This window comes from Puccinia triticina, chromosome 1A (genome assembly GCF_026914185.1).
Source record: "Puccinia triticina chromosome 1A, complete sequence".
In the NCBI taxonomy this organism is placed as follows: domain Eukaryota; kingdom Fungi; phylum Basidiomycota; class Pucciniomycetes; order Pucciniales; family Pucciniaceae; genus Puccinia; species Puccinia triticina.
Window position 1 is genome coordinate 6,094,772 of NC_070558.1, and position 25,492 is coordinate 6,120,263.

Below are 25,492 nucleotides of genomic sequence, written 5' to 3' on the forward strand. Positions count from 1 at the left end.
TTCAGATAATCTCCTCAAATGGTTTTTGTACAGATGGATGAAGATCAGGTAAAATTTGTAAAGGATTCTCCAAAGCCCCTGGTATTTCAGGGGCGCTCTGTGTGGCATGATATGGTTGTGTGAGGAACAATGTGTCAAACAAACGTACGTGTGTACGCTAGTGAGACACAATGTGTCAAACAAGCCTGCACATGTCACACGTTTGTGCAACAGTTGGTCCCTCAGCCAATGCAAGCCAAATCAAAACCATAGTACCACATCAACTTCAGACCTCTCAAAGTCTCACTCCACTCCATCATAAGTTTTAGCCATTATGATAGAAAAAAATTGAGGAAACCTGGCAGATTTTTGGTGCCTGCTTTGAAAATGAATATAAAAATATTTTCTGAGAAACCATCAGGGTATGAGTTTACAAAGAGGTCAAAAATCATGATCTTCAAAACATGAGTACAGCAAAGGCAGGAAAGCTTGCTGTTTCCTTTGCCGATATTCCACCAAACACCAACCAAACACCAACCAAAAATCATTGCCGACCAGACCTGCAATACCCCCCACCTTCCACCTTCTTCCTCCATCCTCCCTCCCACTCACCCCCCCCCCCCCCCCCTCCCCCCCCCAACTTGCCCTCCCCTCCAGGCCTGACCAATTGCACCCACAAGCCAGCCCCCCAGCCAGCAACCCAGCAGCCACACACAGGATTTTTATTTTCCCGCTACCGCTACCGCTACTGGTGAGTCATGTCCCTCCCCCCATTTTTTGGCCCCACCAACTGACCATTGGGCTTTCCTTTTGCCCTTGGCCACCATCCAGCTGCCAGTCAACCTGTTGATCAGCAGCCCACACCAAAAAAACTTTTCAGCCTCTACCAGTGAGTGATTGCCCCCCCCCTTTTTTCGCCGTATCCAACTAACCAATTGGCCCTTCCATTTGCCCTCGGCCGCCAATCCACCCGTCAATCAGCACCCAGGCAGACCTTACCAGCCACTTGCGCACCCCCACGTCCTCTATACTGGAAACATTTTCCAACTCCACCTGGGGGGGAATTTGGGGGGTTTTTGGGTTTTCATTTTTTTTTTCACCTTTTTTTTCACCTTTTTTTGCTTTTTTTTTTTTTTTTTTTTTTGGGGGGGGGGGGGGGGGGGGGCTCAGCAATTTCAGGATTCTTTTCAAATATTTTTTCTTATTTTAAAATATATTTGTATCTTAGTTGTATAATTTTTTTATCTTAATATAGTTGTATAATTTTTTTATCATAGTAGTCAAGTAGTACATTTACCAAAAAACATAGCTATTCAACGGTCAAGAGTTACTAAAGCAATGCAATCCTGCTTAATAGATGGTAATATTTCACCTGCCTTATACTTAATCCATGCACAGTGAGCAAGAACTTCCTGTGTATGCTTGACATACAGCGTCTCGGTTCGAAGCATCCTAAGCTCAAGTTGCAATTCAAATTTCGATTTCGGTATCCCGGCAAAAGGGTTGGAGAAGTTGCATGGCATGAGAGGTTGAATCACCAGCCATGTGTCGGATCTGCTGGTCCCATTTCCCATGGTTCGCCAATGCTGAAATATGTCTTCGATGATTCCGTAGTGAGGCGCACAGCCGGCTTTCAAGGCAATGACACAGTTGTTGGGATTTTTTCGAAGGGTGGAGAAGCTAACATTGTTGATCGAGCAGCTTGAAAGCTTTTCTATGCGAGGAGTCACCAGGAGGAACTTTGAAGATTTAGCTTTTCTTTTCTCTGCCCATTTGTCAGATGGGATCCACGGCGCCCCGGTGGAACAAGGGAAAAGCTTGTTGAGTCGCCTGATGAGAGCTTCTAGCGTGGTTGAGTCGAGAAATGCTTGGCGATATTTAGGGATTGTTTCAGCCTCAACAGTGATTGGATCCCGGATGGCTTGCAACTGAGGGAGGAAAGGCTTGAGCTGCTCTGGAAACTTTTCCGGTGTAGACAGCAACACCTGCAGATTACCAAGTCGGCAGAATTTATTCAGGAATGTTATTTCAAGCTGGCCTGTGCGCAAAGCTATGAGTCAGCTGCGGGTCGACGAACCATAATAAAATCAAGATAAAAACAAACCAAGATGGTTGTTATGCCCGGCCTTTAGAATCTTACCCATCAGCCGCTCCATTGAGAAAGACCACCAACCTTGCGATGGACCAAACTTATCGAGGCAATCAGCAAGATGGATTGCCATGTGGTGATTCGGGGCTAAAGTCTTGTCGGGGAAGAGGAGAAGACAACTGGCAAGATATTCCAAAGTATGATGACAATACTTCTCAACTCGCTCGGAGGTCATCGATCTCTTGAGCGCAAGGATGACCATCGACACCAGATGAGCAAAATTGCGGAACAGGGAGCAAGCAGCTGGTCCTCCAGACGCCCAGTGAACAGGGAGGATTAGTGGCAGCTGGACGGTGAATAGGTTCTGCCATTCATCGGCTTTGAGGCTGCCAAACGAAGCTATTCCCAAGACGGGTAGCGCTTGCTCAATCCAAGTCAGGATGCAGATTTGCGGCAGAAGCTTGTTGATGAACGCCAGAGCATCCTTGTCAAATATGATTTTGCCTGCGCTGGGAGTAGTCCAGGGTCCTGCACCCCATCCTTTGGCTTCAATAAAAGGCGAGAAGGAGTTGTCGTCGCTGGATTCGATAGACCAGAACTTCATTTCATTGAAGGGCACATCGGCGGAGTCGTCACTGGAAGTTGAGCTAGTTGAGCTTGGACTTGGCGATGGAGGACAAAGGGCCAAAAGAATCGGATCAGTAACGTCGGCCCATACACCAAGGAACTCGTAATCTGGGGTTTGTTTTGGTTCAGCTTCATCAGCAACGTCTGACATGCACCAGAAGCGCTGGCAATGCCAACGCAACAACCCCAAGAGGAGGTTGTGCATTGAGTCGACAACCTGATAATTAAGGATGTCCCAGTAGGGAAGTTCGAGGAGGACGGAGTACCTCACACCGTGATCATTCAAGATCTCCCGCCGAGTCTTGAGGTCCGGAGCGTTGCGAGATTTGATTGCCCATTCTTTGTGATCAGCTAGGTTTTGGGGAGGCCAGGTTTCTCGCTTGAGGTTTGTGATCTGATCCTTTGTCAAAAGACAGTAAGAGCACATTAGATTTGACGTGGGACCAGGAAATCCAAGAGCACAACGGAGAGCTGGCAAATCTGCGAAGAATGGGAGGATGGCGGCGCGGATGCAGCGGCCTCGAGGTTCCAGATACATCTCAGATAGTGCCAGCCCTGTGGCCCAGAGTACCTTGAGTTGTTCTATGATTGGTCGTAGCATCCAATTTATCTGCTCAAGTGATGGCTCATGTGGTCCAGGGGCAATTCCTACGACGAATACGTTTTCAGGTTGGTATCGCAGATCTAGAGGGAGAGAATAGCAGACCATGATCATGAAAGTGATACTGGCGTGCTTCCCTGAAGTCTTGTTCCCGTATGGATTGATGCCGTCCATGAAAACGCCAAAGGTGAGGTTGTCAGAGTTCTTTGTGTACTGGGTTCCATCGGGTCCAAGGAACTGTTTCCACATCTTTGAATGGTGGATGTCAGTTGCTTCATGGGAAGGGTCGAACGGATCTTGTGCTAGAGTCGCAATTTTTTCCAATGCGACTTCGATAAGCAGCTCCGGCAGCATATGACTTTGACTAGTTTGGGATCAAGGCGGAACTGCTTGACGAGAGTTTGGATATCAAAAGGCAGAGTGTCAAAAGTTGAGTGGCTTGTACTTTGAATCGCCGAGTCCACCAGAAGCTGTGAGGGTCATCAGTCCCTTTGCCGATTTCATAAGCCAAGACGAGGTTTTTGAGGATGTATGACTGAAAACTGAGAGCATGGCAGTTATCAGCGACATGTGCAAGACTGCCAGGTCGGAATGTCTGAGGCTGAATTGGTGGTATGGACCTGTTCAAAGAAATTAAGAACATAAGATATCAGATGAGGCTAGCGTTTGGTCTACATCAAAGGAAGAAAGATGTCGGAAGCAGAGAAAGGACAAAATGCACTCGTAGACATCTGCTCTGGAGAGGGTTAGTTGATTGATGCTGGGTTGATTGATGTCGGATTCAAATACATTATAGCTGGATTAGTTGGGTGTGCCAGGGTTAGCAGGGTTGCTGTTGTGATCACGGTCATCATTAGAGTCCTTGTCAGAATCTAGAATTGGCAAGAAAGTGGTGAGATTAGTTTTTGGCCAGGTCCATGAGGGCAGGAGGGAAAAAAACACACCTTGGGCTCCAAGGAATCGCGCGGCAATTTGATTGTCAACCCTGATATGGTTGACCCTAGTTGTTGCCAAAACTACGGCGCCGGCAGTCCAGTTTCCATCCTTGTCCCAGAAGCGCTGCTGATTGCATCCGGCGCTGTGGCAACGGTAAATCACAGGGCTCGATCTTGTTTCAGACATGGGTCATTGGTGGGAGGTGTCGAGCAATAAGAGAGGGGCGGATACGTATGAGGACTAGGAGCCGGGTTGCGGAGACAGAGAAGAGTATTTAAGATTTCATATTGGCGGAAGATCGGAATATATTGGCGGAAGATCGGAATATTTCACCGATCATATTACATAATTACACATTTACAGTCTACATACAGTTTACGTATGTACATAAATTACCTGGAATAGCAGTTCTGCCTGGCAGGCAGATCACCCGTGAGCGGGCACGGCGGAGCAGACTTGAGAGTTTGGCCTTTTGGCCCTTGCTATTGGTGTTTGGTTGACTATCAGTAGCCGCCTCCTTGACCTCCGGCGCAGCTTCAAAAGGCAGAGAGGTCAGGGATTCAAAGCAGACAATCCAAAGACCTTAATTCACGTCAGGCTTACTATTGGTCTCGATGTCAAAGAGCCGCCTGAGCTCTTCCTCCGTAAATGGATCACGCTCCTTGTCCGTAGCATCCGTACAAGCCTCCGTGTGCGCTTTGTTTGATCCGGTGACCACTGGTGCAGTGAATAAAGAGGTTGGAGAGTCATTAGAATGCACCAGAACAGGATTGCAGGAGAGTCAGCTTACGATCAGCGACCGCCTTGTCGGCGATCTTTGAAGGAGTATCAGCAGCCCCCTTGTCCGTAGGATCCTCAAAGGCCGCCGAAGCCTCTTTGTTCACACCAAAGGGCGCCGGCGCGGTGTTCAAACCGGTGACCGCCGGCGCAGTGCCTAAGAGAAAGGTCGGAGATTGATTAGATTACACCAGAACAGGATCTCAGGAGAGACATCGGCTTACTATTAGCAACCGCCTCGTCCATAGGATCCTCAGAAGCCGCCAAAGCCTCTTTTTTCACACCCGTGGGCAGCGGCGCGGGGCTCGACCCAGTGACCACTGGTGCAGTGCCTAAAGCCGGTGGAGATTAGAATACATACATATAAATAGTATTAAAGTAGGCTTACCATCAGTAGCCTCCTACTCCGTGACAATCATGAAGAGTCCTGCAAGCTCTTCATCGGTAAAGAGCTTATGCTTGGCGTGCTCAGAATTCGCAATGAAGAGCCCAAGCGCCGTCGACTTGATATCTTTCAACCCGTCATCGGTGAAGAGCCCATTCAGATTTTGGTGATGGGCGGGATGGACATGGTGAATCTAAGAAAATTACCTACCCTGCGTTGCTTGATTTTGCCCGGGGGGCACATCCACAGTGGTCTTCTCGTTTGGGCACATGGAGGTGGATGGATGGGGTGAAGGATAACTGGGGGAAATGGATGTGGATGATTGGGGTGGGCGGTTTGGTGAGTTTGATGATAACCCAGATTGCTGGCAACAATGGTGACTGGACTTATAGATATCCAAAGACCTTTGTTCTTTGCTTTGATTAAGTGGTAGACTAGCTGTCGGCCGGAGTCTTGGTCTTGCATGCCGCGGAAGTGGTGCTATGTGGTGCTATGTGGGGACAAAATGATCATTGGTCATTGGTTAGCAAAGCCCGGTCTGCTCTGCCTGTTGCCAAGCCATTCACCCGTGAGATGGATGTTGATAGCAGCACCAGCACTAACACTGCAGATTTGGAGGAACCAAACCTGGAACAGTCCGAAGGTGAACAGCTTGAAGACACTGGAGGTGCGCAGTCCAAAGATGAAGAGTTGGATACATCCAGAGGCGAACAGTCCCAAGATTCCTACAGCCAGCATTCCGGTGAAAGTGAACAGTCCGAAGAGTCCGACAAAGGTCAGCAGTCCGGTGAAAGTGATCAGTCCCTCGAGATGAGATTTGTGACGCTTTTTTTCGCTTTCTTGCCGCATGATAGTAGACTGGCCAATGGGGGGAATCCCTTGGAGTCAGGGCTCTTAACGGAACTTTTACCCGTCAAGAGAAGGACGCCGGGAGATCAACCAATTGTTGACAACCAGCCAGGACTGTCTGCGAGACGCCGAGTCAAGCCTGGCCAAGTCAAAAATGACCTTTTGCTTTGTGAGTGAAATTTTGATCACCGGAAGCAATGATCAGGGAGCGGCCTACTAATTCATTGGTCTAAAAATGTCTAGTGCCACCTTCTCGCCGTAGAAGCCGGTTACTCAGGCGGTTCATCCGGCGGTATGACTATCCCGAGAGGAATCCCCGGCGATTGTATCTGTTAGCCGTTTACCACCAACTTGTCGCCGAGCTGGGGATCATTGTAGTTCCGGAGTATCTTGGAAAATACCGTAAAGCTAATTGGACCAGTTAGGCGCTTTCCGGCGACGGCTGAGTGGCGTGTTTAGTTTTGTTTGGTAATGAATGTCTTGCATGGAAAGAAAAATCCAGGCTGAGTAACAACACAAGCAACATCGGTGAGAATAGAGATAATGAGGAGCAACATCAGTGAGAATATTGACATGTGAAGATAATATATGGACAGTGACAAACTATTGACAATGAAAGGTAATGAGAGAATAAAACTATTCACAAATGAAGGGAGCTATTTACATTGAAAATTGAAAAGTAGGTGTTGAGGGGCTAGACAGTTTGGGGCTATTATACTATTATACCATATCATCCAAGTTCTTTGAGGCGGCCTTCAACAATTCTTTTAATGCATTCAACTGGGGAATTCGCTGGGTCCTGATCCACTCGTCACAGTAGACGTCGTGGGATAGACCCAAGGGAGCTGGGCGGTGGCTGATTGTTGGGTTACGTGGCCGAACTTGTAGATGGGAGGTTGCCCCGTATTCACAAGAGCCCGATTGCCGCTTTGACTCAATCAGACAATCAATAATATCAACGGCCCTACCTATCCTGGGATGGCGCCAAGGTAAATGGCTAACCAACACTTGCTTCTCTCTTTCGTCGTCAGAGTCCAGGGAATCAGGGTCCGTTTCGGGATTGCTAGTACAGGCATTGATGACTGGAATCAGGGGGACTAGTCTTGCCTGATTGGCAAGGAATTTAACTTGGGTTTCACGCACCTGCAAAAATAACGTACAAAGTTAGTAAAGGACAAGAGAGGAGAGAGACAAGGCAAGAGTGAGTGAGGCAGTGGAGCTACTTACTCGTTTGGTTCTTGCTTGTCGACGTTTGGTTACAGCCCGCTTGTCTAGCCGTTGGGGATCCCAAGCTGCCTCGCGATATGTTCTTTGCAATTGTTTGGCATGGTTCATGATTGCCTGGTGGATTTTTTGCTCTGAGCAATTCTCGAGATCAATTTCCCGGTACTCCTGCGCGTGGACTAGCTTGATGAAAATACTATGCGCCAGGTCCCAGAGGAATAAGTTGTTGACATCACGAGGGCCCTGTGAAAAGTCAGGCCAGAATGATACTACACCACACCGGCGCATAGAGCGCCACATGATCCTGAGCGCGGTTGCCAATGCTTTCTCATGGCCTGGGCCATTGGGGTATGGAAACCCAGGGTCGGCGTCATCATGGCCCGAATAGTCGCTGGCGGGGCTACCCACGCTTTGCTCATCATCATCTGGGAAGTCATTTTCCGGATCCCGCCTCCAGTTGGCTTTCTCGCGGTCAGTTGCCGGGGGAGGGAACTGGTTCAGAGCCATAGTCTTACCAAATAGGGTCTTCACATGGGTGCGTACTCGAGACTGCATGTAAGAAGTAGTCAGTAATTTGTTCAGTTCAGATAAGGAAAACAGAATCTACTTACCAAGAGAGTGAGGTCTTGAGGCGCTGAATGGCGGGTTGGAGGAATCTGAGCTTGACTGATGCTTGGCGCAAGGGTCTTGGCCTCAAGACAATCGGCGAGATGACCGGTCACTCAGGTAAACTCAGACAGGAAATCTGCACCTAGGCAAGCACAACCAGGTCCGCGGGAAGAGCTGGCGCAGGCACAGGGGCCAGTTCTGGGTTGATTGCGATTGGGCGGGGGTGATGATCTTGGTGGAGGCAACAGGTCTCAAGGCAGTGAGCTCCTCCAGTTCCCAACCCTATCAATTGATGAAGGGTGTGGATCGGGTACAAACAAGTCTTTGTCATGGATCAAAGGACAGATCACGAGGCTGTTGCGGCGATGTCTCTCTGCGCTTTGTCTTTGCCAATGAACTTGCGCATTATTAGGGATACAGCCAACACGCGGAGGATCTTGTTGTTTGGTCTTGGGACGTTTGGGGCTGGGTGAAGGATGATCAGGCTGCTGCCTTTTTGTGCTGCAAGCCACAAGCAAATCGGCATCCGATTTGTACTGAGCCGGATCATGTCTCACGTTCAGTGAGGTGGAAGGTTCAGGGGCATGCGCAGGTTCCTGCTGTACAAGCTCGTCCTTGCGGTAGGTAGTCTGTCGTTGTCTATGGCTTTGAGAGATTGAAATTTGACGGCAATTAGGAAGCGAGTCATCAGAATCCTCAGGACGACCCCAAGTTCGTTTCGCAACGGCGGGGGGGAAACCCTGAGGTCGTTTTGCAACGGCGGGGGGACGACCCTGAGGTCGTTTCGCCACGGCGGAGCTACGTGAGTCATCCGCTGGTTGTTTCCTCTTCCTGGAAGCACCAGGGTTGGGCCGGTCTGCTACTTCCTGCGGGACGAACTGCGGAACCTGCTCTTCATCGTGAATGGACAGGTGCACAGTGTAGCTGCTGAGTCAATGTGACCGTGATTTACCTGGTTTAAAGCGACGGGAAGTGGAGGCCTGGGGATGAACAAAGGAAGCAGGATCGTCGGGAGCGGGGCAAGACCTTTTTGCATTGAATGGGTTTGGGGAATGATCAGCCTCGCGCCTCTTCTTTGAACCGTCAGGAATAGCCGCCACAAAATTGAAGTCCTCGCCTCTGCCTTGATGGGTTGAGGATGCAAGAGTGCGCCTGCAACTTTTTTTGGGCTGTCTCCTTTGTTTCTTGGAAGACTGGGTTGTACTTGTCTTCTTGGCTCTCTTCTGTCTGCCTCTCTCATCAGGGAAACTCGACTTTCTGGTTGAGCGGGTCGAACGGATCGAACGGGTTGAAGGGGTCGAAGGTGCACCAATTGATGTAGGCAATGACTGAGCGGACGCCAGTGATGGTCAATAGTTGGAAGAAGAGGCCGCTGAGAGGGGGGAGATAGGGGGACTAGGCCGTGCTGGCGCATATACAAACCCAGCATCTTTATCATTGCTACTGTCCTCCACTCTGGTTCTCATTTGCCTATGGCGGGGGGTGCTGGATGGAGGCGGATCCCCAGCAGGTGATTTGGGGCACTTGGATGACCGTTCTTGGTCCTGCAGACTGGAACGTAGGACGTTGTAGCTTGTGACCATCCGGGCCATCCAAAAGGTTTTGCTGTGCCTTACACCATAGTGATCTAAATACTCTTCAATCTCTGTGCGAGTAAGCTCCAAAGGTTCTGCAGAAAATCGTAGTCAGAAATTGCCATCTGAGAGGGAAAAACCCAAACAAAAAACTCACCCAGCCACTGCAAGGGGGGTTCGGACTTGCGCTTCCAAGATGGTACCGGCGGTCTGGACGCGGGTCGATCTCCATCCTGGTAGGAGGCACGGCGATGTGGCGAGTGTTCTCGTTGCGATTCAACTGGTACAGATTCCTGGGTGATGGGTTCTCCAAGATCTGTTTGGTCGTCTTGGTCTTCTTGGGTCGAGTCGGGTTCCCCTCCAGCATGCGGAGTAATCCCCGTGCTCCGGATGCTTCCAAGTGGCGGGCCGGCATTTTGGACTCTTTGGATGTTTCACGGTCAGATGGCACTGGATTTGAACCGGTAGGGGAGTCTAGAACCCCGGGCTGGGAATCTGGCGGGGGAGTGGCATTGATAGGAGACTGAGCCAAATTGTCCAAAGTAGCGACAGAGGTTTGCCCAGAGGGAAAGTTGGTGGCCGTGGACTCCAAAGCGGATGAGCTTGTGGCTTGCGTGGGCATCTCCTCCAAGGTGGCAACGGAGGTTTGCCTGGAGGCAGGATCCTCCCAAACGGTATCGGCGCTTGAATGACTGCCGCTGTCATCCAAAGTGGCAACGGAGGTTTGCCTGGAGGAAAAGTCGGGGGCGGTGGACTCCGAAGCTGATGAGCTTGTGGCTTGCGTGAACATCTTCACTCGGGCGGACGGCAAGTCACTATCATTGTCAGATTCCTCCTTGATGTCGGGTAGGGAGCTCTGAGCTTTCCCTCTGGTTGATTGAGACGTTTGAGATGGGGAGCGCGCTTCTCGGGCTGCCCTCAGGCGAGGGGATTGCCGGACGGAGTACCCACCTGAGGAACTGGACGCTCGAGATATGGAGCGCGTTCGAGATGTGGAGGACCGCGTGGAAGGACTAGTGGTTTGAGACGACGAGGGCCCAGCGGAAGACTTGGGGGTTTGTGATGTTTCCACTTGTTGGTTGTACAGCAAAAAAAAATTGCCCTTTCTTGTTTGAATCTTGGTGGGCCTGACTCTTCCTACGTGGGTAGGACGGGAATCTTCGCTCGGAATGTTTGAGTTTGTCGATGGCGGTGGGGGGGACGATTCTTGTGGGGGATCTTGAGAGCATGGTTGGCGTTCTGTGTCACTGGGATTACACTTGCGTTTGTTGGGTCTGTTGGGCAAGGGATTCTTGGCGGGAACAGAGGTTCTTCGGGCGTGGCCACTTGGATCGAGGCGCCTGGCAAGTGTATTGTACAGCTGTACCAAATGCCTCCGACTGGCTTGCGCTGGGTACTCCACCGCGTAAAGAGCCAAAATAATTTTCAATTTGGGAACTTGATGAGTTAGATCATGATGAAAATGCAACAATGGGCAAACTACTTACCTTGCCATGTCGGTTCATTGGTTGGGCGCTTCATGATCACGCAAATGAGGAATTTATTAATCGGTTCAAGGGCAGTATTTGGGGTAAAACAAGCGAGCAAAGATTGAAGGGATAAGATTCAAGTAGTATACCTATTGGGTGGCGGGGTAAGAAAGCGGGCAAAGATTCAAGTAGTAAATAAATGGGTAAGGGTTCAGACGGGTTGTTGGCTCTGAGTCCGATGTAAGCGGGGCAAAGAGGGATTGTTGGCTGTGATCGAAATGCGCAAGCAAACGGAAATAACAGCTCCAAGCTGTATAATTAAGCGCAAACGTAGTAAACCAAAAAGCACCAGGCTATTATCAGCGATTCGAGTCGGGTGAGGATATCAGCGTCAAGCTGTGTGAAGAGGACGATAGCGCAGGGGAGATGTGGACAAAGAAACAGGACAAGACAGAAGTATTTACTTGCCTGCAAATCGTCCGAGAAAAGATCCATGGCCGTCTGAGAAACCACAAAGTCGGAAAAGTTGAAAGGGAAAGCGGGCCCACGTGGCCAGAATCGTTGGAATCGTCAATTGTCCTCGCCAAGGCCAGTCTACCGTTTTCGTTGTCTTTCTTCTTTGAGGCCTTTGAAACCATACTTGCGTTCAATCGGATCCTGGAAGGCTGGCGGCTGGTGGTGGCTGGTCGCACAAGACAAAGACAAACAAGCGGATTTTACAGTGGTCACATATGTAAGGTTCAGATTTTCAAACGGTCACACCTGACTCCACTGAAAGTAAATATGTAAATACATACATAGTTGTGAGTGGTATGCATGCGTGATCGGCCGCATTTGAGTTATGACGTATGATTGATTATCATCAATAGGACTTTCTATGTTTATCTAAAATGTCAAGGACTTTCTAGCTTCTTTATCTAAATAAATAGAAAGGAAAGCGGGAAAACTACTTTGGGTCATGTTTACGCTGACCTCCAAGCCAGCCAATCATCAAAGGATTCAAACGGTCTCCTCGGCGATTCTATCACCAGCGCAAGGCAGGTTATATTTACGTACGCTGACCTCCAAACGTCTCTCTCTCAAGATTCTAGCTCCCACTCATAAGAAAAAGGAAAGCCAAACTAACTTCAGGTTGTATATACGCTGACCGCCAAACAAGCCAGCAAAACATCAATGGCCCGCCATGGTCTTCTCGGCCTTATCTCTCCAAAGCTGATTCTAGCTCCAAAGGGCAGGTTATACGTACGCTGACCTCTGACCTCCAAACAATCCAGCCCATCATCAAAGGACCGCAACGGTCTTCTCGTCCGTCTCCAAGTCCCTGAATGCGAGCTCTTGAAGTCCAGACCTATCCCGCCGTCCAGCCTCCGAGTCCAAGTCTGCATCCAGCTGTCCACCTTCCAAGTCCGCGTTTTTTCACCACACCACCCCCATTTGCTTTGTCTCCGCCATCCACGCCGCAGCCCAATAACCATGACAAAGCCCAAGCCCAAGAAGCGCCAACCTCCCGCCCCATCCACAGAATTTGACCCCTACAATCGTAGAAACCGTCAAAGTGACCTTGTAGCATTCATCACAATGGTCAACCCCGATCATGTACTTCCATCGAAACTCAAGATTGATCCCATACGCGACATTGCCAACAACTACGTGGCTATGCTTAGTAAGTTATTTATTTTCTCACTCCAGGGTTTTCCACACCTAAACATTTAGTTCTTTCCTGGCTCCAGAATCTCGTCAAGCAGAGGAGCCCCCTGAATCACCAACCTCATCTCTCACTTCAATGGAAAGCACGCCGTTGTCGGTAAGATCGCCTAACCGGCCAGCAAGGTCACCTGGCCGTTCGGCCCCGAGAATCCCTGACACGCCCTCTCCACCCCCAATAAAAGATCCTCCGCCGCAGCCAAAATCAGCCCAACCGCCGGCAAGGAAAGCTTGATCCCCCGCCATCCCCAGCTAGACCATCGGCCAGGGCTGCTCCAGTGAGGTCTGCTGCTAGATCACCGGCAAGAACTCCGTCAAAAACATCCAAGCGCATCAATCTCAGCGTGTCTGTCTCACCGTCTCCTCAGCGCGGCAGATCCCAAAAAGGAAATTCCAAGCCCCAGCTGGTCTCGCCTTCTCCCCAAGCCTCTACTCGTGGACGATCCCTGGCAACTCGCAGACGATCCCCGGCAACTCGCGGACAATCCCCGGCAAGACCATCAAAGCGTAAAACCTCCCCCAGGCAATCTTATTCTCAAAATCGATCCCGATCACCCGCTCCCCAACGGGTCCATTCTTGAAGTTGGTTGCCCAACAAAAAAGCACGAGTTCAATCAATGATTCCCACAATCAAACGGCAAGTGACGTTTGCAAGATCCCAGCCCACGAGATACAACGATGATGGAACCTCCAAAGAATCCTTGCATGACGATTCATCATCATTATCCAAAGAATTATCCCAAGAATCGTCACAATCAAACAACATGTCCGACTTTCAGTCCAGCGTGTCTGAGTCAAACAACAACAGGGCCTCCTGGAAGGGCAAAGCAACCGCCAACTGTCAGTCCAGCGTGTCTGAGTTGGACAACAACAGAGCCTCCAGGAAAGGCAAAGCGACCGCTAAAGGAAAGAGGAAGCCCCCCCAGAAGCGCGCTACGACTAAGGTAACTCACGGCCGGCCCCGCAGTCAAACAAAGTTAAAATCTGCGCTCATTGTTAAAAAAGTAAGCTACTTATGTTTCTTTGTTTCTTTTCATCTCTAACATAGCGGTACTGACCTTTTTTTTCTCCCTGAAAGCCAAAAAAGAAGACCAACAGGGAACGCATTGAAGAAATTGTATCTACCGTCAACGAGCGTTATAAGGATCAACCTCGGTATATCACACGTTCTGGCCAAGTCCCATCACCGTCCTCGTTTTATTACCCTGCTCCAAATCAGCGCCCCCCTGATGACCTCTGCTACGCCAAAGAGGGACGACAGGACACAAATTCTTATTCCCGGCCAAAGATTTCACCTTTCTTGCAGCTACTGCCGGACAGTAATAATTGATCAGAGCAAGATCTCCCGCCATCAAATCCATATAACCCGTGTCCCAAGCGCCGGAGGTACGTTCAACTCCAGGCAGGAAACCAATTCTATACCACCCCGGGTCTTAATCAACCAGGTGATCAAGATCGGTCTCATGAATGGTGTTTTACCCCCGCCCCAGTTCCGTTCTGTTCCTCTCCTGCGGAAACCCAACGCCGTAATTCGGACTGCTACCAGCCCAATTCCCCGGCAGTGTCAGCTTCCTACTCCTACCAGCCAAATTCCTACTCCTTCTAGTCCAATTCCCCGGCCCAGCCCAATGTAGCGCCAACCTACGGTTATCAGTCTAATGTAGCACCTTCCTACGGATATCCGACTGACAATCCTGCCAACACATTCCAGTCCAATTCAACCCCGGCTTTTAATGGATACAAACCCTTGTCGACACATTTTGATCATACTCCTCAGAGATTTGAAGTGAGTGATACATCACACTTGAGATTCTCTTCTATTCACACTAACGGCCTTGTTTGACCTCTGCGCCTAGACCGCAGGAGCCACAGGCAGCCAAAAGCAAGGGGAGTCAAGTGGCCCAAAGCCTTTCGACTACTCACAGTATTGGAATCCCGTTACCCAATCATATCTCACGTCAACTCAACCCAGCAATCAGGCGCCAATATCGGCTCCACCGAAAGATTCAAGCTGCACATTCAACTTCTCTTGTCCATCCAGTAACCAGGAAACCGCGCCGGCCCCTACTCAAGAAAAGCGGCTGCCGCCACCACCACCCAGTAGATTGGGCCAGTCAGTCTCGGCTCCTCATCCCAGTCTCATCGCAGCGCCGCCGCCATCGAGTCAATTCTCAGCGCCAACACCTCAGTTTGCAGGGCTCTCACCTGCGCCGCCACCGCTATCCAGTCAATTTGGCCAGTCAGTGACAACAGCTCAACGTAGTCACTTCGCCCAGTCCGCGGCACCACCCGTGCAGCCACCAATATCAAGTCAATTCGGCCAGTCAGCGTCAACAACTCAGCCTAAACCTAGTCTCTACGCCCATTCTGCGGCACCACCCCCGCCACCGCCATCCTGTCGATTCGGCCAGTCAGCGCCAGCAGCTCAGCCCAGTCATTTTGGCCATTTCTCGCAGCCGAGTCAGTTCAGTATGAACTCACAGCTCAGTCTGTCCGGTCAGTCCTCACTGTTGACTGCCACTCCCTTCAAGCCAACAATTTCCCAGCCCACCACAAATAACCCATTCATGCCGCCGAGTGCCTCGACTTCCTTCTGGGATCCAAAGGCGATACCACCACCTCAAGTCAGCCTTGGCATCCAATCCCGCCCTGGTCCCAGCCCAGTCTGCCATAAAGACAAAGGCAACTCTTTTTCCCCAGCCACAGCAACCCAACCCCGTCCCTCTTTTTCCTGCGCCTCAGCAGCCTCATTGGGGTGAGGGTAAACAGGCTAAAAGTAAGTCTGCTCAAAGAGCACGATTGCAAGCCTATCAATGCAACTTTCCTTCTCCACCCACTTCCCCCACATTCATCGCTCCTCAAGATTCCAACGTTGATGATTTATTGGCCGCTGTTTCCCGCCTTAATATCATTCGTCCGATTGTTCCAATTCGTCGAAAAAATGAGAAAACCACAGTTCGCTTCGCTGACGATCATTCCTTATTGACTCATGCGCATCAAATACTAGCCAACTTTCTCGGCAACAATGAAGATTTGCGGACAATTGATCCGCAGCTCCTTTCCAATCCTCCTCACTACCAAGATGGATGAATTTGCGATGTCGTATATTGATCAATATAGCGTATATTGATCAATTCATGTTGATCAATTTTTTTTTTTATTATTCCTCTTGATACCTTTGTCTGTTTTCCATGTCTCCTTGATACTATTCTATAATCTCTCTCCTTCTGCCTGTGTTAGCTTCAAGCCACAGGAATTTTTTTTTTCTTTTGCCTGATAACATTCATAAATTTCTACATACACCACTCAATTCTTCCTGAAAAAAAGACGTTGCAAGTTTGAGGATTAATCCAGGGTAGCTGAGGGGTCTCAAATTTTTTTTCTTTTTTTTTTTTATTTCAACAATTGATGTTATCAGAAGTCTCCAAATCGACTTTTTTTTCAAAAGAGGAAAAACATTGACCCCTGGACTCTCTCATGATACCATCCTGCACACATTTTTAATTTGGCTGGTTGAACTTGCTCAAGATATTGCATATCATACTTGAAGTGCTACATGCATAGAAGGCCTTTTTGAAATTAGTTTACCATGGTTTAGCATATTTTTGTCAGGTTCTTTTTTTTATCTACTTTTGTTATCAACCACAGATTAATGAGGAATATTTCCACATAAAATTTCATCGGACAATTTTTCTGCATATAAAACCCAGAAATATTTTAAAATATAATTTATTTGGGGTCGCATCCATTATGCAGCAGCAACAATGTGATCAGTTCCCAAATATCACTAATTTGGTAGTTTCTGGCCCTTTCTGCCACTATATCTCAACACAGCGTGGGAGTTCTTCCATGATATTGGTATCAAAATGATCAATAGCCCCCAAGGATTCATTTTGTACCTTAAATTACCACATAACCCAAATGTAGCAGCTACAATCTGATCAGTTGCCAAATGTCACTAATTTGGTAGTTTCTTGGTGTTGCTGCCACTATATCTCAACACAGCCTGGAAGTTGTTCCATGATATTGGTATCATAATGATCAATAGCCACCAAGGATTCATTGTGTACCTTGAATGACCACAAAACCTCCAAATGTAGCAGCCAGGATGTGACCAGTTGCCATATCTCACTAATTTGGTAGTTTCTTGGTGTTTCTGCCACTATATCTCAGCGCAGCATGGGAGTTCTTCCATGATATTGGTACCAAGATGATCAAATGCCCTCAAAGATTGATTGAGTACCTCCAATGACCACAAAACCCCCAATTGTAGCAGGCACAATGTGATCAGTTGCAAAATATCACTAATTTGGTAGTTTCTTGGTGTTTCTGCCACTATATCTCATCACAGCATGGGAGTTCTTCCATGATATTGGTACCAAAATGATCACATGCCCTCAAACATTCATTGAGTACCTTGTGTGACCACAAAACCCCCAAATGTAGCAGCCACAATGTGATCAGTTGCCAAATATCACTAATTTGGTGTTTCTGCCACTATATCTCAGCGCACCATGGGAGTTCTTCCATGATATTGGTAACAAAATGATCACATGCCCCTCAAGATTCATTGTGTACCTTGAATGACCACAATACCCCCAAATGTAGCAGCCACACTGTGATCAGTTGCAAAATATCACTAATTTGGTAGTTCCTTCGTGTTTCTGCCACTATGTCTCAGTGCAGCATGGGAGTTCTCCCATGATATTGGTACCAAAATGATCACATGCCCTCAGAAATACATTGTGTACCTTTAATGACCACAAAAACCCCAAATGTAGCAACTACAAAGTGATCGGTTCCCAAATATCATTAATTTGGTAGTTTCTTGGTGTTGCCGCCACTATATCTCATCACCGCATGGGATTTCTTCCATGATATTGGTACCAAAATGTTCACATGCCCTCAAACGTTCATTGAGTACCTTTTGTGACCACAAAACCCCCAAATGTAGCAGCCACAATGTGATCAGTTGCCAAATATCACTAATTTGGTGTTTCTGCCACTATATCTCAGCGCAGCATGGGAGTTCTTCCATGATATTGGTAACAAAATGATCACATGCCCCTGAAGATTCATTGTGTACCTTTAATGACCAAAATACCCCCAAATGTAGCAGCCACACTGTGATCAGTTGCAAAATATCACTAATTTGGTAGTTCCTTTGTGTTTCTGCCACTATATCTCAGTGCAGCATGGGAGTTCTTCCATGATATTGGTACCAAAATGATCACATGCCCTCAGAAATTGATTGTGTACCTTGAATGACCACAAAATCCCCAAATGTAGCAGCTAAAAAGTGATCAGTTGCCAAATATCACTAATTTGGTTGTTTCTTGGTGTTTCTGCCACCATATCTCAGCGCAGCATGGGAGTTCTTCCATGATATTGGTACCAAAATGATCAAATGCCCTCAAAAATTCATTGAGTACCTTGTATGACTACAATACCCCCAAATGTAGGACCCACACTGTGATCAGCCGCAAAATATCACTAATTTGGTAGTTTCTTGGTGTTTCTGCCACTATATCTCAGCACAGCATGGGAGTTCTTCCATGATATTGGTAACAAAATGATCACACGCCCTCAAACATTTATTGAGGCCCTTGGGTGACCACAAAACCCCCAAATGTAGCAGCCACAATGTGTTCAGTTGCCAAATATCACTAATTTGGTAGTTGCTTGGTGTTTCTGCCAGTATATCTCAGCCCCGCGTGGGAGTTCTTCCATGATATTGGTACCAAAATTATCACATGCCCCTGAAGATTCATTGTGTACCTTGAATGATCACAAAACCCCCAAATGTAGCAGCCACAATGTGATCAGTTGACAAATAACACTAATTTGGTAGTTTCTTGATGTTTCTGCCACTATATCTCAGCACAGCGTGGGAGTTCTTCCATTATACTGGTACCAAAATGGCCCAATGCCTTCAAAGATTCATTGAGTACCTTGGATGACCACAAAACCCCCAAATGTAGAGCCACAATGTGATCATTTGCCAAATATCACCAATTTGGTAATTTCTTGGTGTTTCTGCCACTGTATCTCAGCGCAGCATAGGAGTTCTTCCATGATATTGGTACCAAAATGATCAAATGCCCTCAAACATCCATTGAGTATCTTGGATGACCAGTAAACCCCCAAATTGGATGACCACAAAACCCCCAAATGTAGCAGCCACAATCTGATCAGTTGACAAATATCATTCATTTGGTAGTTTCTTGGTGTTTCCACCACTATATCTCAGCACAGCGTGGGAGCTTTTCCATGATATTGGTACCAAAATGATTAATCCCCGCTGAAGATTCATTGTGTACCTTGAATGACCACAAAACCCCCAAATGTAGCAGGGACACTGTGATCAGTTGCCAAATATCACTAATTTGGTAGTTTCTTGGTGTTTCTGCCACTATATCTCAGCACATCGTAGGAGTTCTTCCATGATATTGGTACCAAAATGATGAATCCCCGCTGAAGATTTATTATGTACCTTGGATGACCACAAAACCCCAGTTGTAGCAGCCACAATGTGATCAGTTGCCAAATATCACTAATTTGGTAGTTTCTTGGTGTTTCTGCCACTATATCTCAGCGCAGCATGGGAGTTCTTCCATGATATTGGTACCAAGATGATTATTCACCCCTGAAGATTCATTGTGAACCTTGAATGACCACAAAACCCCCAAATGTAGCAGCGACAGTGTGATCAGTTGCCAAATGTCACTAATTTGGTAGTTTCTTGGTGTTTCAGCCACTATATCTCAGTGCAGCATGGGAGTTCTTCCATGATATTGGTACCAAAATGATCACATGCCCTCAAACATTCATTGTGTACCTTGAATGACCACAAAACCCCCAAATGTAGCAGCGACACTGTGATCAGTTGCCAAATATCACTAATTTGGTAGTTTCTTGTTGTTTCCGCCACTATATCTCAGCACAGCGTAGGAGTTCTTCCATGATATTGGTACCAAATTGATTAATCACCCCTGAAGATTTATTATGTACCTTGGATGACCACAAAACCCCAGTTGTAGCAGCCACAATGTGATCAGTTGCCAAATATCACTAATTTGGTAGTTTCTTGGTGTTGCTGCCACTATATCTCAGCGCAGCATGGGAGTTCTTCCATGATATTGGTACCAAAATGATTATTCACCCCTGAAGATTCATTGTGAACCTTGAATGACCACAAAACCCCCAGATGTAGCAGCGACAGTGTGATCAGTTGCCAAATGTCACTAATTTGGTAGTTTCTTGGTGTTTCAGCCACTATATCTCAGTGCAGCATGGGAGTTCTTCCATGATATTGGTACCACAATGATCACATGCCCTCAAACATTCATTGAGTATCTTGGATGACCACAAAACCCCCAAATGTAGCAGCCACCATGTGATCAGTTGCCAAATATCACTAATTTGGTAGTTTCTTGATATTTCTGCCACTATATCTCAGCCCCGCGTGGGAGTTCGTCCATGATATTGGTACCAAAATTATCACACAAAACCCCTCAATGTAGCAGCCACAATGTGATCAGTTGCCAAATATCACTAATTTGGTGTTTCTGCCACTAGTATATCTCAGCGCAGCATGGGAGTTCTTCCATGATATTGGTAAAAAAAAGATCACATGCCCCTGAAGATTAATTGTGTACCTTGAAAGGCCACAATAACCCCAAATGTAGCAGCCACACTGTGATCAGGTGCAAAATATTACTAATTTGGTAGTTTCTTGGTGTTTCTGCCACTAAATCCCAGCGCAGCGTGGGATTTCTTCCATGATATTGGTACGAAAACTATCACATGCCCCTGAAGATTTATTGTGTACCTTGAATGACCACAAAAACCGCAAATGTAGCAGCTAAAAAGTGATCAGTTGCCAAATATCACTAATTTGGTAGTTTCTTGGTGTTTCTGCCACGATATCTCCGCCCAGCATGGGAGTTCTTCCATGATACTGGTACCAAAATGATCCAATGCCTTCAAAGATTCATTGGTACCTTGGATGACCACAAAACCCCCAAATGTAGAGCCACAATGTGATCATTTGCCAAATATCACTAATTTGGTAGTTTCTTGGTGTTTCTGCCACTATATCTCAGCGCAGCATAGGAGTTCTTCCATGATATTGGTACGAAAATGATCAAATGCCCTCAAACATCCATTGAGTATCTTGGATGACCACAAAACCCCAAAATTGGATGACCACAAAACCCCCAAATGTAGCAGCCACAATCTGATCAGTTGACAAATATCACTAATTTGGTAGTTTCTTGGTGTTTCGGCCACTATATCTCAGCACAGCGTGGGAGTTGTTCCATGATGTTGGTGCCAAAATGATTATTCCCTGCTGAAGATTCATTGTGTACCTTGAATGACCACAAAACCCCCAAATATAGCAGGGACACTGTGATCAGTTGCCAAATATCACTAATTTGGTAGTTTCTTGGTGTTTCTGCCACTATATCTCAGCACATCGTAGGAGTTCTTCCATGATATTGGTACCAAAATGATGAATCCCCGCTGAAGATTCATTGTGTACCTTGGATGACCACAAAACCCCAGTTGTAGCAGCCACAATGTGATCAGTTGCCAAATATCACTAATTTGGTAGTTTCTTGGTGTTTCTGCCACTATATCTCAGCGCAGCATGGGAGTTCTTCCATGATATTGGAACCAAAATGATTATTCATCCCTGAAGATTCATTGTGTACCTTGATTGACCACAAAACCCCCAAATGTAGCAGCGACAGTGTGATCAGTTGCCAAATGTCACTAATTTGGTAGTTTCTTGGTGTTTCGGCCACTATATCTCAGTGCAGCATGGGAGTTCTTCCATGATATTGGTACCAAAATGGTCACATGCCCTCAAAAATTCATTGAGTATCTTGGATGACCACAAAACTTCCAAATGTAGCAGCCAGCATGTGATCAGTTGACAAATATCACTAATTTGGTAGTTTCTTGGTGTTTCTGCCACTATATCTAAGCACAGCGTGAGAGTTCTTCCATGATATTGGTACCAAAATGATCAATCACCGCTGAAGATACATTGTGTACCTTGAATGACCACAAAACCCCCAAATGTAGCAGCGACACTGTGATCAGTTGCCAAATATCACTAATTTGGTAGTTTCTTGGTGTTTCACCCACTATATCTCAGTGCAGCATGGGAGTTCTTCCATGATATTAGTACCAAAATGATCACATGCCCTCAAACATTCATTGAGTATCTTGGATGACCACAAAACCCCCAAATGTAGCAGCCACCATGTGATCAGTTGCCAAATATCACTAATTTGGTAGTTTCTTGATGTTTCTGCCACTATATCTCAGCCCCGCGTGGGAGTTCTTCCATGATATTGGTACCAAAATTATCAAAAGCCCCTGAAGATTCATTGTGTACCTTGAATGACCACAGAACCCCCAAATGTAGCAGCCACAATGTGATCAGTTGCCAAATATCACTAATTTGGTAGTTTCTTGATGTTTCTGCCACTATATCTCAGCACAGCGTTGGATTTCTTCAATAGTATTTGTACCAAAATGATCACATGCCCTCAAACATTCATTGAGTACCTTGGATGACCACAAAACCCCCAAATGTAGCAGCCACCATGTGATCAGTTGCCAAATATCACTAATTTGGTAGTTTCTTGGTGTTTCTGCCACTATATCTCAGCGCAGCGTGGGAGTTCTTCCATGATATTGGTACCAAAATTATCACATGCCCCTGAAGATGCATTGTGTACCTTGAATGACCACAAAACCCCCAAATGTAGCAGCCACAATGTGATCAGTCGCCAAATATCACTAATTTGGTAGTTTCTTGATGTTTCTGCCACTATATCTCAGCACAGCGTGGGAGTTCTTCAATGGTATTTGTACCAAAATGATCACATGCCCTCAAAGTTTCATTGAGTACCTTGGATGACCACAAAACCCCCAAATGTAGCAGCGACAGTGTGGTAAGTTGCCAAATGTCACTAATTTGGTAGTTTCTTGGTGTTTTGGCCACTATATCTCAGTGCAGCATGGGAGGTCTTCCATGATATTGGTACCAAAATGATTAATCACCGCTGAAGATTCATTGTGCACCTTGAATTACCACAAAACCCCCAAATGTAGCAGCAACACTGATCAGTTGCCAAATATCACTAATTTGGTAGTTTCTTGGTGTTTCCGCCACTATATCTCAGCACAGCGTGAGAGATCTTCCATGATATTGGTACCAAAATGATTGATCACCGCTGAAGATTCATTGTGTACCTTGAATGACCACAAAACCCCCAAATGTAGCAGCAACACTGTGATCAGTTGCCAAATATCACTAATTTGGTAGTTTCTTGGTGTTTCTGCCACTATATCTCAGCACAGCATAGGAGTTCTTCCATGATATTGGGAACAAAATGATCAAATGCCCTCAAACATCCATTGAGTATCTTCGATGACCACAAAACCCCCAAATGTAGCAGCCACCATGTGATCAGTTGCCAAATATCACTAATTTGGTAGTTTCTTGGTGTTTCTGCCAGTATATCTCAGCCCTGCGTGGGAGTTCTTCCATGATATTGGTACCAAAATTATCACATGCCCCTATAGATGCATTGTGTACCTTGAATGACCACAAAACCCCCAAATTTAGCAGCCACAATGTGATCAGTTGACAAATAACACTAATTTGGTAGTTTCTTGATGTTTCTGCCACTATATCTCAGCACAGCGTGGGAGTTCTTCCATGATATTTGTGCCAAAATGATCACATTCCCTCAAGCGTTCATTGGGTACCTTGGATGACCACAAAACCCCCAATTAAATGTAACAGCCACAATGTGATCAGTTGCTAAATATCACTAATTTGGTAGTTTCTTGGTGTTTCTGCCACTATATCTCAGGCCGGCATGGGAGTTCTTCCATGATATTGTTACCAAAATGATCAAATGGCCCTGAAGATTTATTGTGTACCTTGGATGACCACAAAACCCCCAAATGTAGCAGCCACAATGTGATCAGTTGCCAAATATCACTAATTTGGTAATTTCTTGGTGTTTCTGCCACTATCTCTCCGCCCAGCATGGGAGTTCTTCCATGATATAGGTATATCAAAATGATCACCTGCCCTCAAATATTCATTGAGTACCTTGGATGACCACAAAACCCCCAAATGTAGCAGCCACAATGTGATCAGTTGACAAATATCACTAATTTGGTAGTTTCTTGATGTTTCTGCCACTATATCTCAGCACCGCGTGGGAGTTCTTCCATGATATTTTTACCAAAATGATCACATGCCCCTAAGCATTCATTTTGTACCTTGGATGACCACAAAACCCCCAAATGTAGCAGCCACAATGTGATCAGTTGCCAAATATCACTAATTTGGTAGTTTCTTGGTGTCTGCAACTATATGTCAGCCGGCTACGCAGCGCAAGCCAGCGTAACAATTATACAAATGATTATAAATAAAATTTCACGTTTTTTGTGTGACAGATGTCTATGTAATCTGTCACATATAATATAAAAATATAATAAATACATAAAAATATATTGTACATATAATTTAATATTGATAGTTATCTTTAAAAATAGATAATATTGGTAATATACTCCGGGTGAAGTATAAAGTACACCCGGGTGAGCAAGTTACACCTGTCAAAGATATTCAAGTGACACGTGTCCAGGGTCCGGTAATTTTAGAGAGATTATACTCAAGTACGATCTTATAGATAAAGACTTCCCCATCAGAATTCAAGATGAACAGACCAACATCGATAACTAACCGCGCCCCAATCAAGCACGAGAAAAGATAGATTGACGGATATCAACGGCCCCATTGCAAGACAAAGGATCATCGAGCGATAGTTACCGCCCCAGTCCGTAGTCTTTGAAGAGACTTCCCCATTGAAATTGGATACATTTCGGATATATAAAGAGGTCCGTTCTCCCTCTTCTCTTTTCTCCTCAGCTTAAGACAACCGACCGACATTCTACTACCAGCTTCGCATTGATATTTTATCAGTTTTGATCGATCTCGTCTTCCAACAGTCTCAGTCTATAGCCTTCCGTAAATTCTCGATCCTCTTTTGCTGCGATAAAAGATTGGTTCTTTCATATAAGTAAGTAAGAACCCTTTTCTTCTTATCGCCGCTACTTCCTTTTTACCCGTAAGACTGGGAACAGAACAACACCTGCTAGCAAGCCCCAGCAGTTATCCTTGGAGGGATCAAAACTACCCCTGTTTGCAGGCCCCTCCTTAAAAATATATTTCTTTTATTTTATTTATTCAAACTAAAAACAACCCCAAACAATCCATTTTATTCACTATCTCCTGGTGTAGCTAGAGGAACCTTGTTCTTGGCATCACCGAGGCTGACACTATATCTCAGGCCAGCATGGGAGTTCTTCCATGATATTGGTACCAAACTGATCAAATGGCCCTGAAGATTCATTGTGTACCTTGGATGACCACAAAACCCCCAAATGTAGCAGCCACAATGTGATCAGTTGACGAATATCACTAATTTGGTAGTTTCTTGATGTTTCTGCCACTATATCTCAGCACAGCGTGGGAGTTCTTCCATGATATTGGTACCAAAATGATTAATTCCCGCTGAAGATTCATTGTGTACCTTTAATGACCACAAAACCCCCAAATGTAGCAGCAAC

The 25,492-nt window shown here is 46.5% G+C and overlaps 6 protein-coding genes across 6 annotated transcripts; 2 read left to right on the forward strand and 4 right to left on the reverse strand.

The window, feature by feature from the left end:
- Window positions 1-1,292: 1,292 nt before the first annotated feature.
- On the reverse strand, window positions 1,293-2,846 carry PtA15_1A680 (uncharacterized protein; the record flags this gene model as incomplete). Its single annotated transcript, XM_053165733.1, has 2 exons — window positions 1,293-1,964; window positions 2,289-2,846. The coding sequence occupies 2 exons, from the start codon at window positions 2,844-2,846 to the stop codon at window positions 1,293-1,295; spliced, it is 1,230 nt and encodes a 409-aa protein (XP_053016895.1).
- Window positions 2,847-4,097: 1,251 nt separating this feature from the next.
- Window positions 4,098-5,665, reverse strand: PtA15_1A681 (uncharacterized protein; the record flags this gene model as incomplete). Its single annotated transcript, XM_053165734.1, has 6 exons — window positions 4,098-4,168; window positions 4,629-4,766; window positions 4,836-4,949; window positions 5,023-5,166; window positions 5,234-5,341; window positions 5,605-5,665. The coding sequence occupies 6 exons, from the start codon at window positions 5,663-5,665 to the stop codon at window positions 4,098-4,100; spliced, it is 636 nt and encodes a 211-aa protein (XP_053016896.1).
- Window positions 5,666-5,967: 302 nt separating this feature from the next.
- On the forward strand, window positions 5,968-6,668 carry PtA15_1A682 (uncharacterized protein; the record flags this gene model as incomplete). Its single annotated transcript, XM_053165735.1, has 2 exons — window positions 5,968-6,412; window positions 6,487-6,668. 2 exons carry the CDS (start codon window positions 5,968-5,970, stop codon window positions 6,666-6,668), a joined length of 627 nt encoding a protein of 208 aa, XP_053016897.1.
- Window positions 6,669-6,963: 295 nt separating this feature from the next.
- Window positions 6,964-9,112, reverse strand: PtA15_1A683 (uncharacterized protein; the record flags this gene model as incomplete). Its single annotated transcript, XM_053165736.1, has 6 exons — window positions 6,964-7,386; window positions 7,471-8,016; window positions 8,079-8,133; window positions 8,219-8,358; window positions 8,427-8,963; window positions 9,029-9,112. 6 exons carry the CDS (start codon window positions 9,110-9,112, stop codon window positions 6,964-6,966), a joined length of 1,785 nt encoding a protein of 594 aa, XP_053016898.1.
- Window positions 9,113-9,315: 203 nt separating this feature from the next.
- Window positions 9,316-11,171, reverse strand: PtA15_1A684 (uncharacterized protein; the record flags this gene model as incomplete). Its single annotated transcript, XM_053165737.1, has 3 exons — window positions 9,316-9,448; window positions 9,854-11,039; window positions 11,138-11,171. 3 exons carry the CDS (start codon window positions 11,169-11,171, stop codon window positions 9,316-9,318), a joined length of 1,353 nt encoding a protein of 450 aa, XP_053016899.1.
- A 1,526-nt stretch (window positions 11,172-12,697) lies between these two features.
- On the forward strand, window positions 12,698-15,582 carry PtA15_1A685 (uncharacterized protein; the record flags this gene model as incomplete). The annotated part of the gene is made up of 9 exons (XM_053165738.1): window positions 12,698-12,782; window positions 12,911-12,923; window positions 13,009-13,101; window positions 13,192-13,392; window positions 13,479-13,827; window positions 13,902-13,978; window positions 14,043-14,349; window positions 14,430-14,609; window positions 14,680-15,582. 9 exons carry the CDS (start codon window positions 12,698-12,700, stop codon window positions 15,580-15,582), a joined length of 2,208 nt encoding a protein of 735 aa, XP_053016900.1.
- Window positions 15,583-25,492: the final 9,910 nt, after the last annotated feature.